Source organism: Phalacrocorax carbo, chromosome 7 (assembly GCF_963921805.1).
Source record: "Phalacrocorax carbo chromosome 7, bPhaCar2.1, whole genome shotgun sequence".
NCBI classification, from domain to species: Eukaryota; Metazoa; Chordata; class Aves; order Suliformes; family Phalacrocoracidae; genus Phalacrocorax; species Phalacrocorax carbo.
This window is the reverse complement of record NC_087519.1, coordinates 45920524-45937114: the sequence shown is the minus strand read 5'-3', so window position 1 is coordinate 45937114 and position 16591 is coordinate 45920524. Positions and strand designations below refer to the sequence as shown.

Here is a 16591-nt window from a genome sequence, read left to right as displayed (position 1 = left end):
TGCTATGAGATAGCTTACCTGGTTCCTAACATATTCACACATGTAGAATTAATGACTAGATTGTGACTTAGGTTAACCTACCTCACAAACGCACACAGGCTTCTCTACCTGAAGGAAGACACAGTTTAAAAACAGTCAGAACCCAGCAAAATATTTTTTGTTCATGTCTTTTTCTGCTCATCTTCTGATATTCTACCAGCTTTCTGCTTTTCACTGGCCTAATGGCAGAGGGAGATACAAAATGCCAGAACTTTCCTTCCTCCTATAAATTTGGTGATTTGACCTGTCAGAGCAATTGTTCTTCAAGACATTTAACTAACTTCCCTGTAAGCCCTCTTTCCCAAGACAGGCTCTTGGGAAACTGACCTCTTTTGCACCACGTACTAAGACTGGAGAGGGTTTTTCTTACTAGAGAGATTGATTGCGCTGTATTCTCAGACTACACAAGCTTTTATTTCTGAATAAGCTGGCCTATGGCATCCCCATCAGCTTTCTTCTCAATGTAACAGCTCTCACTGACTCAGGTTGCAATTTGTCTGTCTGTGTTCTCTCAGTTATGAACTCCCATGTTGCACAGACAGGCAAGTACAAAATAAAAGACTTAAGATTTCTGAAGCCACCTTACAAGATGTTTTCACAAACAAACAAATTGTATGCTGCACAATTTATTCAGATCAACTCTTCTTTGTTAGAGACGTTCCAATGAGCTCCCAAAAGCAGAGACAGTCCTTGCTGTCTGTATGCTGCTTCTAACAAAGGCAGCTTTGTTCCATCAGAAATGGCCTTGTCAGGCATTAGAAGCCTATCCTAGCGTTTCTGAAGAGTTTCCATTGAACATATTCTAAGTTAAAGTTCTTAGATATAAGCTTTAAGCAATTTTGACTAAAGATAGTGGTTTTATGAGCTCACATTCTTTAGCTCACTAAACTTTTGTCTCAGCAACCAAAACCACCGATAAGTACACTCATACTCAGATTTTGTTTCTTTAGTAAAGGAAGGGCTGCTTAAAATGCAGCATAATGGGACAGATGCTCAATTTTATTACAATTTAATAACAAAAGGATGGATTTTGCTACCTTGAAAGACCTTGAAAATGGGAAGTAAGTTTGGACATACCGAGAACGAGCTTCTGTTTTAAAATCACTTTCGTTATTTACACAAATGAGGTTGTAGAAAGCCAGCACAAAGTTTTGCTATAGTTTAACAGTATTGCATAACTCAGGAAACAAAATATGTTTTCATTTAAGTTTAAAAAGGAGTTACATACTCCAAGTTATAAAAAAAAAAACCAAAACCACCAAGTTCTTAAACCATTAGACTTTCCAGACAAGAAAGAATAAGATTATAATTTTACATTAGTGTGGTATTTTTCCATTCTTTCTTTTTCCCCCCCCTCCCACTTCCTTTGAAGACCATTAATCAAAAGGGTTGTAAGAATTCCCCTAAAAACACTGCTCTCCCCACCCCCATCTCTGCTTTAAATATTTTAAGCGAGAAATTTAAAAGAGGATTTAATGATTTGGAAGGCTTATTTAACACAGGGATAAAACCAAACACGCACCTATTCACATAGCTGTATGACCATGGTCAGCTGTGTCTTGCAGAAACAATCCAAAAGGGAGGCAAAGTCTGCAGGCTAATTAAATCTTTGATTTCTATTAAGCTATCTTAAAAAGATGGCAATTACCTCAATACATGGTGGTCCTGCGACATCAACATCTGTCTAGCAAAACACAAGCTCATGATATTTACTTTTACAATTCACATTTCATGTAAGGAGAAGCCTTTAAAAAGTACTATTCCTTTAAAATGAGGACACTGATAACCTGCACTCCCTGACAACACTGCTGCCGTACAACTCTCGTTCCTGTGTTGGCTGTGGATTCAGAAAATACCAGCCTCTCGAGAAAGACCTCAAACAAAAGGGAACAGGCTGATGGAGAAGTGACAGTATACCAAATAAGTCCAAATGTACACCTATTATATAGCTCCTAAATTAGGTTTGCACTTGATGCAATGCACTAGACTCTCTCACACGTATGCTCCATGGAACAAAATCATATTACCGCATAAACTTCAGAAGATACGACAATCAAGCTGCTGCACAACAGATGTAAAATTCCACAGACTTTGTGGGACTTCAGAGAAATAGAAGCCAAGAAAGGCCTTTACCATGACTGGGAACATGAAAGTTGAAAAGTTCCATAAAGGTAAATACAGGTTTAATGCTAAAGAATTCAGAACATCACAACTTCCACAAGAAAGAAGCAAAGGGGACAAAAGAAAAGGGAACAAAAAAAAATAACAGCTGAAAAGGTGGGAAGGACTGACTCCAGAAATGTTCCTAGTCTGACACATTCCTTATCCAACTGTTAGCCCTGTTTCTGAAATGTGGAACAGGAAAATATTAGCCTCAGGTAGAGGGAGATACATTTGAAGTTGTACAGTGCTACGGCTAAGATCAGTTGGTATCTTATCTAGGCCATGTGCAACCTTTAGCCATTGTGCTTGATTTCAAACTGGAAATAAGATATAAGAAGTACAGATGTTTTTATTGTTTAGTTACGTAGACCACAGAAATTCACCTGCTGATACTGCTATTAACCAGGCCAGGGTAACGAACAGATTATAACAAAGAAAACCCTCATTACACAACTTTTTGAAATAGAGTTTGAAGTACCCATAACCCTACAGTACACTGCGAGTGCACATGCATATGCATGTCCCATACTAATTACCAGTAATAATCAGCAATCATAAAACAGACTTTTCAGCATTTGTATCAAGGAAGATCTCCCAACTTTTCCTTTTCATTTGGCACTATTTGTGGCATGTCCATTTTTCTTGTTCTTGACTTTGTACTGGAAAACCTTACAAAAAAAAAGCACAGCAGAGCAGATCTTTTTAAAAGAAATACAAGTCTGCTGTCAGATGCTATGGCATGCACAACACTGTTCATAAACAGTAAAATGCCTGTACTGTTTACATAAAAGATACCACAGTCACACAGTATGCTGCACATTGAGTACTCAATAGAAAGTAAACAGTGATTCAACTGATTAAGGAAAACACTGGCAAGAGTCAGTTCGTTCTTAAGGGCAAGTATGAAACTCTTGCTCAATTTTTAACAGTTTAATAAGGGCAGACTAAGCTTAATTTGACAGGCTGTAAAGACTAGGTATGACTGCTTAATGTATCCACAGTTAGCTCAGGGACTGTTTAGATTTGAAGGATGCTTATTTCTACTAAATTACACTATGTTCTTTCCTTCCCTACCAATTTTCAGAGAAACTAAAATGATGGCTCTCATTAAATATGAGCTTAAACATAGTGGCAAGGTAAGTCTGTCAAACTCATGTGCACATTCAGTGTTATCTGCATTTTCCATCTTCAAACTAGCATGACAGTTTTGGAAGAAATGGTTACCACTCCAAAATGGTTACCTGAGATTCCAGTAAGAAACTTGCTTTTATGTGTTCCAACAGGTATTAAAATAATAACCCGACATCTCCAGTTCAGCCTCATGTAAGCTCTCCTTACTAAATCAGTATAGCCAGAAAAGTAAACAACTGTTCAACTTTAGAAACAGAGAGTATTCTGGTAAGAAAAGCTACTATTTTTCCAGATAAGAGCCAGAAGTCTCAGAGAACAAGAGTGCAGGTAAGGCATAGCCTCAGTCTGCAAATACTACCATATCTCGTAGACGGTTACTGACCAAACCTCTACTATTCAAGGAGCTGCCTGTGAGGTATATAAGGATAATATAAACCAAATAATCAGGGGCTTACTCATATTACAAAAACGGAACCTATGGGTAGCAAATTAAAACCTTAGCTTAGTATTACATGAAACGATTCTTTAGCATTGCAGAACACACGTACTATGGTGCTCTGAAAGAAAACAGAATCAAATTCCATTCTAATTTACTTACAGCTTATTAAAAACTAAGACTCTGCATATTAATACGTGCAACATTTGACTTCTCATTCTTAAACTGTCAGGCCTGAATTTTTGTTGAATTTGCTACCTTGTAGCTGTTCCTTTATTTTGTGGTAAAACTAAAGACACTATTTTGTATACTACATTTCTTTACTTGCTTAAAAGATATTTTGACCATTCGTAATCATCCTCAGGTATAATTATAAAATGTATTGTATATAATTTAAATTTATAATTACTAAATTTTAAATTTAAATTTTTAATTTTAAAAACATATTTTTAAAAATGTAAAAATTTATTGGTACACTTACTTTTTGCTTGCTTCATAAACATCCGTGATATTGGAGAAAAGGTGATGGCTCTCTGTTTTGGTCATCGTGAGACTCAGTTCCCTGGAATTTTTAAACATGCGGATCAGAATCTCCAAGCTCAGCAAATAAGAATGCTCAGAAGATATCACTTCAAATATTGCCTGCAAACAGAGTGGAGGGGAGAAAGAAAAGGCTTACTATTGACTAGGCTTTTTATCTTTTTAAAAAAAAAAAGAAAACGTGGAGGCAGGGTGCAAAGAAAAGTTATTGGATGTAAGCTAGAGATTATAACATAAATATTCATTTCCATGATAGCTGCATCATTTACTTAGAAAGAAGTTATTTCATATTACAAAAAAAGACTTTTTTAAAAAATCTATATTCAGAATTTTCAATATAACTGCAGAGAGTTTGAAGACAAAAGCTTAACTCCAACTATGATCACTCCCCACTCATGCTCCTAAGAGGTGGGGTTTTTGTGGTTTTTTTTTCCTTTTTTTTTTAATTAAAAAAACCCCACATCTGTTTCTGCGGTCCAGTTGGAAGCTTCACACCAGTCATACTACTGTTGACGAGCCAGTATTTGCTTTGCTTTTTTTAAACAGAAGTTGGGAAGTTATTTACTTGAAAGCGTCCTTGGGTAACAGAGCTCTGCTTACCGAAGCATCTGCAGAAAAGCAAAACCCTTGGGAAAATTCAGGTTTTAGTCATATCTCAGCAGTAATACCTTGGTTACTTTTAAAAGATCAAGCTAGGAGCACGCACACACACGAGAAGCTGAGCTATCTGCATATCTGCAGCAGGGAGAGAAACCTGGAGGCAGAGCAGACAGGAGGGGGTGGCAGCCACTATCCCCAGTTGCGATTAGTGACCAGACACGCCGACCTCCAGTACATTCCCTCACCTCCCACAGACAACTTCTGTTTTATCACCCTACCACTTAAAGAGTAGCCACTGCAACTGCCAGCAGCTGGCTGACATACAAAGCAAACTTTTAATGGACTCTCAGACTTTGAAATCCACGTACTTGTTGCATTGGAAATTTTCATCTCCGATGTAGAAACCTGTCAGCTTAGACATCTTTTACCTCTCCAGGTTTTCTTTGCTGTTACTCTACCAGAGTTCTTGTATGTATACACATGGGAAAAAAATTAAATAATTTTCATGCACCCTTTTGTCACAAGCTCCACAAAGTCACATTTGTCATCAGCACCACCTTCCAGGCATTACTAACACAGTAGCATAATACCCATCAGCAAAGCAAATACAACTTCGTTATCGATATAGCTAATGTTAATACTTGCATGTATGATTTCATTAGTTATGTGCAACTGACTTTTCCAAGCATTCTCAAACCAAATGAGAAATATTTACTTTGATGTGACAGTACAGATCTGAGTATTTAGAAAGGATAATGCCCATCGCTCTACAAACACAGACAGACAGAGGGTCATGCAGCTGACAGTCTACAGGAGGAGTTCACTTAGATGGTCCAACATGTGTGCTCTAGAGAAACCCTACTCTTCCGGGTGTAAAGGCAAGGGAGACTACTGGCATGTTGAAGGCAGTCTTCCTGAATATTCCCAACTGCCAATTGAGACAAACCACACTGGGAAAAAAAGCAAAACATTCTGCTGGGGACAGTTCTTCCTAAGATTTCTTTAAGAGTTCAAGTCTAGTGAATTCTGCTGGTGTTACTAAGGTAAGCTTTTGATCAAATACAGTTTCTCTTGGGTATCCTGAGTCTCAGTGTTCCCAGACTGTCCTTTCTTGCCCTTCTAAAAAGTCTTCTTCAAAGAACTGAGATTTTAATAATGAAATAACAAGTTTTGGATTTCTTAGAACAGAACAAAATCTGTTTTAGCTGAAGCCTTAAAAATCTATGCAGTACAAAGATCAACAGCTCCACAGGAAACCTACAGGGCCATTACATGTACAAGGAAAGGAAGTCTAATGTGCATATAGGTAGTCTCTCCATCTTCCAGTTTGGTGACAGGAAGTCATTAGCATAGTCAGAAATAAATGGGACAAAGAAAGGAACTTTGCTTCTAATATGCAAGGAAGTGAGGTTGTTTCTTCATCCTTTTTTTTATTTTTCATCTTACCATGACCCAAACACATTTCAGAAAATGAAAAATAAAAAAAGGATGAAGAAACAACCTTGATTTTGACTTACAGTAACTACACCACATTCAGAGGCTGGGGTGGCATTTACTAGGTTCTTGCTAACAGTGTTTCTGAACAACATTTGAAACCATATTGTGGTTAATTTGCATTACATCAAGGTAAACAGATGTTTGAATCCTGATGGACAGCAAACATCCTTAAGTGGCCAGATGCATACTGTAGTTTGTACACACATACACAGTTAGAATTTCCAGCTTGCCAGAAAAGGTTTATCAAAAATTTTTTAGTTCAAATCAGCCTGTCTGTATGACATTGTCTTTAGACAGAAGATGTACACAGACCCATCTCAAGAATGTGTTCTGAAAGATGGGATGCGTATGAATGCATGACATTGACATTTCATGAAGGTATAAATCAAACTACTTTTGTGCAGTGACAATATACTACGACGGCAAATATAGTCTAAAAGGCTCCAAAAAGCAATTTAAAGAATAGATACAGCATAATTGATAAAAGGCAATTTAAAAGACGTACAGCAAAAGCAGGACTTGGTAGTACAACTACATCTTAAGAATATTTATTTAGGCTCCCTCTGAAAGAACAGGCCTCTAATATTCAAATAAAAACACCTCAGGCTTGAAAACATTTTTGATAACATTAAAGACTTTACATTTAAAAGGCATCTAAAGAACTTGTTCTCTTTGAAGGGATGTAAATATGACTTCAGGAAACATAGACTAAAGGCTCCTAAAGGATATGACCGAAATAAATGCCTTGTGCCTCAAAGCTTCCCAGGAGGAGGAGGCAGAAAAGCAAAACATGCGGCCTGAACTGCTGCACTGCCTATTCCCCCGAAAAATGAAAAGATAGCTAAAGAAATGTAGCATTGTTTAAAAAAAAAAAAACAAACCCAAACTAAGGTATAAATCTAATGTATGCAGTGCAAGATGTTTCTGTATTTTATGTATGAACACAACAGCTGTAGGTCACACAGCTAAATTAACATTTGAGGCTTGCTATACGCATCTGAACTTCACAGAAAACCCCAGTCAGGTCTCACTTGGCTACATTCACTGAGGTATGTCCTGAAGTGAAATAAAGATATTGGAACTAATTTTCATGGCAGATACTGCTACAGTGTTTCTACTAAAAAAATTTTAAAAAAACCCAAACAAACCCACACCAAACAAAAAAAACAACCTTGGGGTTTTTCCCTATTGAAGGACATACCTCAAGAACTGCAGGTATATGGTTGGCTAGGTCAGGCTATTCTTTTCAACACCTCTCATTCATTTTGATATAGCCCTGTAAGTAAGGAAGGAGGGTAAAGCAGAAGAAGTGAACAAAAGGAGCAAAGAGGAAGAGGAAAGTGAATAAAGAGGACAAAAGGAGCAAAGGGGAAAGAGACACAGAGAGAAAAGATAACTACATCAGTAATTGCTGCTGTTGTCTGTACTGTTGACAGCATGGATGCACCTACTCCATTTCAGTGTGAAAGGAAAAAGGTTAGTTACACCAGAAACACAGCGCTTGTGTGTTCAGAACTGTTCACAGGATTAGTTTGAGCTAAGAGGCACTGTAAAAAGCTGTTCTTTGCTTGTAACTGCCTTTAAAAACTTAGGCACCACCTCTTACCCTCTGTGAACACAGGGTTAATTTTGCACCTTCCCCAGTACCACCCAGCAGTGGCTGGCTGCTGCTACTGAGTAGCCACTGACCAGGCTACATCTGCTGGAGTGCGCATACCTAGGAACCATGCCTCCAGCAAGACCTGCAGGGTGTTGGCAGGAGACCCGTGGCAGGCACATAGGCACATCAGCAACAGAAACATTTTGTTTATTTATTCTCCCTAGGGAGAGAAGACACTTCACTCTAAGACAGGAAGCAGTGTGATGAGCTTGTCTCCTTATCAACAGAGTATTAAATCAGGCATGCGGTGCATCCCTAAACAATCAACAAAAAAGAATGTGTTACTTTAAAGAGTACCTCTTGTCTTTTTCTTTCTTCCTGGCTGATCGCTGCCGATAATCCATTCTTCTTTACCTAAGGAGGCCAAAAAAAAAATTTATTTTTAACAGCTTTTGTAGAAAAATACAATTAAAAAAACCTAAACCACAGAATTATCAAAACATTGGACTAAGAATTCAGCCAAAGAATCTGTGCACTTCAAAGAGACAGCAATGAACCAGCAGAAATAAAAAACCTAAAAGTCGATAACATCTGTCATTTGACTTCTTGAAAGAACCAAGTAATTTTGTTAAAAACTATCCCAGGACATACACATAGAACTACTGCAGCAAAAGCACACACAGCTGAATCACGGTCACCCTGCGCAACCTCCCTGGGTATTACACATACACAAAAGCACGAAAACTGCTTCCTCCTTTTAAGTTAGATTTCCTGGACTGACACATGTACATCGCAAGGTTCATCTTCTGAGTCGGCCTGAAAAATCCTAGCACCTTCTTTTGTTACACACACCTAAAGACCTAGACAAACTACCTAGACAGGTAGTCTGTTGGCCTAGGGTAGCTTTACCCTAGACAGATATTGCAAAGTCCTGAGTAAATACCCCTGTAATTCTATCCTCAACGCTATCATAGAATCGTTAAGGTTGGAAAAGACCCTTAAGATCATCAAGTCCAACCGCTAACCTATCACTGGCAAGTCCACCACTAAACCATATCCTCAAGCACCACATCTACCCTTCTTTTAAATACCTCCAGGGATGGAGACTCAACCGCCTCCCTGGGCAGCCTGTTCCAATGTTTGACAACCCTGTCGGTGAAATAGGTTTCCTAAACTTCCCCTGACACAGCTTGAGGCCATTTCCTCTCGTCCTATTGCTTGTTACTAGGGAGAAGAGTCCAACCCCCACCTCGCTACAACCTCCTTTGAAGCAGTTGTAGAGAGCAATAAGGTCTCCCCTCAGCCTCCTCTTCTCCAGACTAAACAACCCCAGCTCCCTCAGCCGCTCCTCATTAGACTTGTTCTCTAGACCCTTCACCAACTTCATTGCCCTTCTCTGGACACGCTCCAGCACCTCAATGTCCTTCTTGTACTGAGGGGCCCAAACCTGAGCCCAGCATTCGAGGTGCGGCCTCACCAGTGCCGAGCACAGGGGCACCGTCACTGCCCTTCTCCTGCTGGCCACACTATTCCCGATACAAGCCAGGATGCCATTGGCTGCCTTGGCCGCCTGGGCACACTGCTGGCTCATGCTCAGCCGGCTGTCAGCCAGCACTCCCAGGTCCTTTTCCTCCAGGCAGCTCTCCAGCCACTCCTCCCCAAAGCTGCAGCATTGCATGGGGTTACTGTGACCCAGGTGCAGGACCCTGCACTTGGCCTTGTTGAATCTCATACTGTTGGCTCCAGCCCAACGATCCAGCCTGTCCAGGTCCCTCTGTAGGGCCTTCCTGCCCTCCAGCAGATCGACACTTCCACCCAGCTTGGTGTCATCTGCAAACTTCCTGAGGGTGCACTCATCCAGACCATCAATGAAGATATTGAACAGGACCAGCCCCAGCAGTGAGCCCTGGGGAACACCACTCATGACTGGCCGCCAGCTGGATTTGACTCCATTCACCACCGCTCTCTGGGCTCGGCCGTCCAGCCAGTTTTTAACCCAGCACAGAGTGCACTTGCCCAAGCCGTGAGCAGCCAGCTTCTCCAGGAGAATGCTGTGGGGGGAGAGTGTCAAAGGCCTTAATAAAGTCCAAGCAAACAACATCTGCAGCCTTCCCCTCATCCACTAAGCAGGTCACCTTATCATAGAAGGAGACCAGGTTAGTGAGGCAGGACCTCCCTTTCATAAACCCATGCTGGCAGAGCCCGATCCCCTGGGTGTCCTGCATGTGCCACATAATGACATTCAAGATGATCTGCTCCATGACCTTTCCAGCACCGAGGTCGGGCTGACAGGCCTGTAGTTCCCTGGATCCTGCCTCCGACCCTTCTTGTAGAGGGGTGTCACATTCACTAGCTTCCAGTCATCTGGGACCTCCCCAGTTGACCAGGACTGCTGGTAAATGATGGAGAGTGGCTTGGTGAGCTCCTCTGCCAGTTCCCTCAGTATCTTCGGGTGGATCCCATCTGGCCCCATGGACTTGTGAACATCCAGGTGAAGGAGCCAGTCAGTGACTGCCACCTCTTCAACAACTGGGACCTCATTCTGCTCTCTATCTCTCAGCACAGGGTCCTTACAACCCCAAGGATGACCAGTCTGACTATTAAAGACTGAGGCAAAGAAAGCATTAAGTACCTCAGCCTTCTCCTCATCTTTCGTGGCAAGGTTACCTTCCACATCCAGCAAAGGAGGGAGATTCTCCGTGGTCCTCCTTTTGTCACTGATATATTTATAAAAACATTTTTTTGTTATCTTTAACAGCGGCAGCCAGTTTAAGTTCCAACTGGGCCTTTGCCTTCCTAATCTTTCCCCTGCATAGCCTCACAACATCCTTGTAGTCCTCCTGAGTCACCTGCCCCTTCTTCCAAAGGCAGTAAGCTCTCCTTTTTTTCTTGAGTTCCAGCCAAAGCTCACTATTCAGCCAAGCCGGTCTTCTCCCCCGCCTGCTCGACTTACGGCACATGGGGATGGCCTGCTCCTGCGCCTTTGAGACTTCCTTCTTTAATAACATCCAGCCTTCCTGTACTCCTTTGCCCTTCAGGACTCCCTCCCACCCAAGGGACTCTGTTAACCAGACTCCTTAACAATCCAAAGTCTGCCCTTCTGAAGTTCAGGGTAGTGGTTTTGCTGACCCCCTTCCTTACTTCTCCAAGAATTGAAAGCTCTATCATGTCATGGTCGCTGAGCCCAAGACAGCCTCCGACCACCACATCACCCACCAGGCCTTCTCTGTTTGTAAGCAGCAGGTCCAGCAGGTGCACCTTCCCTGGTTGGCTCGCTTACCGGCTGCATCAGGAAGTTCTCCCACACACACTCCAGGAACCTACGAGACTGCTTTCTCTCTGCTGTGATGTATTTCCAGCAGATATCTGGTAAGTTGAAGTTTCCCATGAGAACAAGGGCTAGAGATTGTGAGACTTCAGCCAACTGCTTGTAGAGTACTTCACCTGTCTCCTCATCCTGGTTGGGTGGTCTATAACAGACTCCCACCTGGATATCTGCCTTCTTGGCCTTCCCCCTGACCCTTACCCATAAGCACTCAACCTTATCATTACCGTCGTTGAGTTCTAGATGGCCAAACACTCTCTAACATACAAGGCTACTCCTCCACCTCTCCTTCCTTGCCTGTCCCTTCTGAAGAGCTTGTAGCCATCCATTGCAGCGCTCCAGTTGTGCGAGTCATCCCACCATGTTTCCGTGATGGTGACCACATCATAGTTTCCCTGGCGCGTGATGGCTTCCAGCTCCTCCTGTTTATTGCCCATGCTGCGTGCACTGGTGTAAATGCACTTCAGTTGATCTATTGATCTCTTCTCCAACACAGGCATGCCACCCCCAGGCTCATTCCTAGCAAGCCTGGTTTTATCCCCTTCCCCCTTCATATCTAGTTTAAAGCTCCCTCAATGAGGCCTGCTAACTCCTGAGCAAAAATCCCTTTCCCCCTTTGCAACAGGTGAACCCCATCTGCCTCCAGCAGGCTTGGTGCCATGTAAACTGCCCCATGATCAAATAAAACGAAATTCCACTGCTGGCACCAGCCTCTGAGCCACGTGTTAATGAGATGGGACTTGCTGTTCCTTTCCGTATGTCTCCCAGCTATCAATGGGATGGAGGAAAACACTACCTGCGCTCCTGATCCTTCAAGTAATCGCCCCAGTTCTCTAAAGTCCCTTTTGATTGTCTTTGCACCTCTCTCAGCTATCTCATCGCTGCCGACCTGAACATCCACTAGTGGATAATAATCGGACATCTCTCCCCACTCAGCATCCTACAGCCAAATCAGCCAAGGCAAGTTTGCCCCAGCTCTCCATATACAACCATCGCCACATTTTGCAGAGCCTGAAGCCACATGCTCAGCTACCAGATTCCACAGCAGAGACCCCTGAAGTTTACTCCTTCCCAGTGCAAGCCACATGCATTATGTCATTTAAAAGGAGAACATAAAAAAACAAACCCAAAAACAAAACACCCAACCAAAAACACCACACACCACCCCCAAAAAAACAAAACAAAGCGAAGCACCGAGGAGGGACTGACTCTATGCATTTCCTAGGAGTGTTAAACACAGAACCTCAAATCAGGACAGTCACCTGTGGATGGCATGCTGGACCAGGCAAGGGGAAGACGGCACTGCACAGCACTACACATGTGAAAGATACTGTTCTCTTTGTGAAGCAGCAGCATGCCGTGGGACATTAGACCTAACAGATGCACTTCCATTCTCCCATTTCTGTTTTGGTCCCCAAAAGTTCCTAACATACTATCATCAACAGCTTACTCTTCTTACTCCACTTGTTCCCTGAAATTTTAAAGGATATATCATTCCTCATTTTATTCCTGCATACCAGGCACCACAAACCTGGACAGCAGGCTCAAGAGTAAAGATGGTACGACATCAAGAAGTGCCACACTTTGATTTGCATGCACGCCAAAGTATATACACATGCATTTATATACTTATAAAAATAACATAAATATTCCAGTGTTCGAGCAATTGTTCTTTGAACACAATTTACAGATTCCTATGTCACCACAAGCATACACTTCTGAATACCAAGCAGGAACTAATTAGATGCTTTTCTATTACTGGGACCTGATGAGATGCACCCCAGAGTCCCGAGGGAATTGGCTGATGTAGTTGCCAAGCCACTCTCCATGATATTTGAAAAGACATGGCAGTCAGGTGAAGTGCCTGGTGACTGGAGAAAGGGAAACACTGCACCCCATTTTTAAAAAGGGTAGAAAGGAGGACCCTGGGAACTACCGACCTGTCAGCCTCACCTCTGTGCCTGGGAAGATCATGGAACAGATGCTCCTAGAAGCTGTGCTAAGGCACATGGAGGACAGGGGTGTGATCTGAGGCAGCCAGCATGGCTTCACCAAGGGCAAGTCCTGCCTGACCAAGCCAGTGGCCTTATATGATGGAGTGACTGCATCAGTTCCCAAGGGGAGAACTACAGATGTTGTCCATCTGGACTCCTGTAAGGCCTTTGTCATGGTTCCCCACAGCATCCTGCTCTCTAAACTGGGGAGAGTCAGATTTGATGGGTGAACCATTTGGTGGATGAGGAATTGGTTGGATGGTTGCATCCAGAGGGTAGTGGTCAACGGCTCAACGTTCAGATGGAGATCAGTGACAAGTGGTGTCCCTCAGGGGTCTGTAGTGGAACCAGTGCTGTTTCGTATCTTCATCAATGACACAGGCAGTGGGATCAAGTGCACCCTCAGCAAGTTTGCAAACAACACCGAGCTGAGTGGTGCGGTTGACACACCTGATGAATGGGATGCCATCCAGAGGGACCTGGACAAGCTTGAGAAGTGGGCCTGTGTGAACCTCATGAGGTTCAACAAGAACAAGTGCAAGGTTCTGCATCTGGGTCAGGGCAACCCCAGGTATCAATACAGGCTGGGGGATGAAGGGATTGAGAGCAGCCCTGTGGAGAAGGATTTGGGGGCACTGGTGGATGAAAAGCTGGACATGAGCTTATAATATGCACTCACAGCCCAGAAGGCCAACTGTATCCTGGGCCACATCAAAAGAAGTGTGGCCAGCAGGGCGAGGGAGGGGATTCTGCCCCTCTACTCTGCTCTCACGAGACCTCATGTGGAGTACTATGTCCAGCTCTGGAGTCCTCAGCACAGGAAGGATGTGGACCTTTTGGAGTGGGTCCAGAGGAGGCCACAGAAGAGATCAGAGAGATGGAACACCTTTCCTATGAAGAAAGGCTGAAAGAGTTGGGGCTGTTCTGCCTGGAGAAGAGAAGGCTGCGGGGAGACCTTACTGCAACCTTCCAGTGCTTAAACAGGGCACATGAGAAAGACAGGGACAAACTTTTTAACAGGGCCTGTTGCAATACAACAGAGAGTAATGGTTTTAAACTCAAAGAGGGTAGATTCAGACTAGATATAAGGAAAAAATGCTTTACAATGAGGGTGGTGAAACACTGGCCCAGGTTGCCCAGAGAGGTGGTAGATGCCCCATCGCTGGAAACATTCAAGGTCAGGCTGGACGGGGCTCTGAGCAGCCTGATCCAGTTGATGATGTTCCTGCTCACTGCAGGGGGGTTGGACTAGATGACCTTGAAAGACCCCTTCCAACACAAACTATTCTGCAATTCTATGAAACTATTAAAGTACCTTCAATCAACAACCTGAAAGCTTAAAATCACTCATTAGGAAGTAAAATGTCACTTTTTTGTTTGGATGCAGCAGAGGACATTTCTAAAAATATGCCAACACAGGAAATACCTGTGAACACATCCAAGAGATTTCAGCACTTCCTGTTAATAACAGCAACTGTAAATTTCCAGTGACGTCAATTTGGCAACCGCTGTATTCATCTTCAAAGAACTGTAGCTGTATTTTGTGATCATTATTTTGTCATATATGGGTGTGTACATACAAAGTACACAGATAAATTCATCACATAAGCAAATGGTTCAACCTTATATTTTTAATCAACAGCGACACTTCCAAAGAGAAACAGGCCCAAATATGGAGACTATTTTTTGCATATTCTGTCAAAGAAAATTCAATTTCTATTTTTTGAGATGTTCAAAATGTTTTCACTGAAAGAGCCTAAAAGTCACATCTGTGCACTATGCAAACAACTCAATGTAAGCTACGAACATGACCAGAAGGAGTGGAAGAGGCCCAACACTACAGCTACTGTATGTTGTCTTACTGTCACATTGGACTGCTTTTTTCCAGCAACTCAGTTATGGCTGATTCAACCACGGAGACAAGGAGGAATGGATGACAGAACAACATGTTAACACTGTGGTTATGTACGAGAAGTTCCTCCAAAATAAGGAAGTGCTGCAGGGGATAAATGCACCAGATATATTTATTTGAAAAATATTATAAGTGGCTGCACCATAAACCGAATTGAAGATAAGCCTTTTCATATGGGAGAGAAATGAGAGTTAATGCAGAGATTAGCCCTGAAGATCCTTGACAGTTAAAGCAGGTAGTCTTTTTTTGATACCACAGAGAAGAGGCAGCCACGGAAAGGTGACCCTGTGAGTGGTTCAGTAAAGCAACTTGTGGCAGCTTTTTAAATTAATAAGAAAAATCACAACTGCGTGTGTCCTAAACCAGAGAAAGGGATGATCAGAAAAATGAAATGCAAGATGACCAAAGCTTGGAAAGAGTTTCAGGTTAGAGAGACAGCAGTTCAGAGAACATGCAAAATCTTAATGCAGCGCTACATAAATACATTGAACCTACTGGGCATGAAATGGAGGACTTGATACTAAAACACTCATTAAATACTTCAATAATTATGAACATTACCTATGCTATAGGACATCTCTTTCCCATGCTAGATCTCAAAAGTATTTAGAAGAATCACAGCAATACTGACAGTAGTAATGAAAAGTGAATGTGCACCATATTCTCCAGGCTGCACCAGTAACAACCTGGGAAAACAGACATTTAAGTTCAAAGTCCTCCAGTCAGATGCAGTGGTCAAACTCTGCAGCAGGTTGCCCAGGGAGGTGGTGAAATCTCCACCTGTGGAGATATTAAAAACCTGACTGAACACAGTCCCAGACAACCTGCTCTACCTGACCCTCCTCAAGCAGGGGGATTGGACAAGATGATTTCAAGAGGTCCCTTCCAACCTAACTGACACTGTGATTCTTTGCATGCACAATAATACACAGTCATTAACCATACCAACTGAACGCTGCATTTGTTAGAAAGTAAATACATTTAATATAGCGCAAATGTTATCATCAGTGCCTATGATCTGCTGGAAATTCTTAGATAATACCAAAATATACTTTTGGAATATATTTTGGAAATATTGGTTATTCTCCTTTAATTAAACTTTTACATTAACAGATGAAGGTTGAAAGGAACAAAGTTAGTAGATAAACTAGCTCTTCACCTAGTCATCTGCTTAATTACTGCTAGCTGTCTAATCTGTAACAGGAATCTGAAGAGGAAGAGAGTTCAAGAGAGAATTTGAAAGGAACTGAATTTAAATAGCACCCCATCTCAGGATCTTTAAATGTTCTCCAAAAAAGCTCACTCTTAGTTTCTTATGAGTTCATACACTGCAGGAAGATAGAAAAGCCCTTTT

General features: G+C 42.2%; 1 protein-coding gene across 2 annotated transcripts in view; it reads right to left on the bottom strand.

The window, feature by feature from the left end:
- ARHGEF26 (Rho guanine nucleotide exchange factor 26) overlaps window positions 1-16591 on the bottom strand; it is a 65526-nt gene that overhangs the window by 41180 nt on the left and 7755 nt on the right. For both annotated transcript variants that reach the window (XM_064457835.1, XM_064457836.1), the window contains exons 5-6: window positions 8364-8420; window positions 4251-4411 (exon numbers count right to left, since the gene is read on the bottom strand). In XM_064457835.1, coding sequence (XP_064313905.1) covers window positions 4251-4411; window positions 8364-8420 — 218 coding nt within the window. The remainder of the gene's footprint in view (window positions 1-4250; window positions 4412-8363; window positions 8421-16591) is intronic.